The sequence below is a fragment of the Salvia hispanica genome, chromosome 6, assembly GCF_023119035.1.
Source record: "Salvia hispanica cultivar TCC Black 2014 chromosome 6, UniMelb_Shisp_WGS_1.0, whole genome shotgun sequence".
Classification (NCBI taxonomy): Eukaryota; Viridiplantae; Streptophyta; class Magnoliopsida; order Lamiales; family Lamiaceae; genus Salvia; species Salvia hispanica.
Window position 1 is genome coordinate 18,887,320 of NC_062970.1, and position 1,781 is coordinate 18,889,100.

Sequence of the window (1,781 nt, forward strand, 5' to 3'; positions counted from 1 at the left end):
TCTTGCCATATAGTTTAAAACAATTGTCCCATGAACCTTGTTTCTCGACTATACCCCGCGACTGTTGCTAGAATTTTAAGAATAATTTGTGTGTTGATAAATCAGAATGCCGCCGAGACGCTATAACCGTGAACCGACACCTCAGCCCATAAGTGAGGAAAGTGTAACGCAGTCAATTCCGGCACCGCTGCCTTCCCCACCCCGGTCAATCGGGAAATAGTGAAGCTGTTCTTGGAGCAGAAACCACCTATGTTTGATGGACTCGGAGAACCGGCCAAGGCCGAATCATGTATCCGTGCGATAGAGCGCATCTTCGCGATTTTGGGATGTAATGATAGGGAACGAATGAGTTGTGTGACCCACCAACTAACTGAAGCAGCTGACTTTTGGTGGGATACCAGAATGAAGACTATGCCGCGAGACCAAGTAGAAGGGATGACATGGGAAGGTTTTAAGACAGAGATCTACAACAAGTACGTGCTAAAGAGCTACCGAAAGGCAAAGGCATCCGAGTTCTACAATCTGATCCAAGGACGCATGACTGTAACTGAGTACGATAGAGCGCTCAATAGCATGACCCGATATGCACCTGATCAGGTCGATACCGACGAGAAGCTGTCTGATTGGCCTCGGTTTTCGGTCGGGTGTGTAAATGCAAGAGTGTATCCAACTGAGCATGATAAGATTCCCAACCTAGCTTAGTCGTTGGCACGATAACCGGAACCTGGTATCAAATAAATTTCCTTAACCCACTTCTACTGGTTAGTATAGTGGAGGTAAGGTTCGAATCCCACAAGGATGGACACGTTCTGATAACTCTGGTGATATTCCTGGGTGTTTTTGGTTAGGTACCACGCTTTTGGGGTTGAGATTCTACCTAGGCGAGAAATAAAGATGGTACTCTACTGACTAGTAGGCGTGAAAATGACAGACATGTGGTTGTGTTCGTGAAAATAGGGGACAAGGTATCTCAGAGACATGTGAAAAGTAAACAGTTACTAAAAGAGGAAACTTAGACAAAAGGGTATATCTGGTGGCTGGGTGACTTTCTCACAGGTCTGGAAGGTACAACTGAAAAGTAAGAGACAAAAGCAAAAGTAACTAAAAAGCAAAAGTGGTCCAAGGCAAAAGTTGATTTTGACGTTTTCTTCTTCACCAAGTATTAACAGAAATCATATGAACACAAACTCCATGACTAAACTCAGATTCATAAATTCAAACTCAAGATCCATTAATTAAAATGCTCAACTTAAGATGAATAGCTGAAACTGCAGATTACTTCTACTGACTAACATGCAAAGTGGTATTAACAGCGCAGAACAGGAAACTCATGCACGAAAACTTAAACTGAAACATAACTTCAAATTTCGATCAACAACTTCAGATCTAGCCTACTCGAAGGAAAACACATGCGCATACTTAGAAATTAAAAGCGATAACTAGATCTAACTTCCCTAGGCAAAATGAAGCAAACTCAAACCAAAGAGACATACGAAATAGAAACTTCATAACTTAAACGTTTGGATCTTCACCAAGTACTTCAAAAGGCAACAAAGATAAATGTTTGCAACAGATCCAACGAAGAAAGCAGACAAAAATTAAACTAGAAGGCAAATAACGATTGTTTTGCCACTCCGGGCGGTGAAACTGCTAGACTACTACGATGAACTAGCTGGAACGGTGGACTGATAACTTCTCCGGCAGACTTCTGGACGTCAAGTGACCATAGCTGTGGCGAGGAACGAGAAACTAGACAATGCTGAAAGACCGATCTTCTAGAG

The 1,781-nt window shown here is 42.6% G+C and overlaps 1 protein-coding gene across 1 annotated transcript; it reads left to right on the forward strand.

Moving 5' to 3' along the window:
* The first annotated feature begins 249 nt into the window (after positions 1 to 249).
* On the forward strand, positions 250 to 702 carry LOC125194856. The gene has a single exon (XM_048093073.1). It carries the CDS (start codon positions 250 to 252, stop codon positions 700 to 702), a length of 453 nt encoding a protein of 150 aa, XP_047949030.1.
* The last annotated feature ends 1,079 nt before the right edge of the window (positions 703 to 1,781 follow it).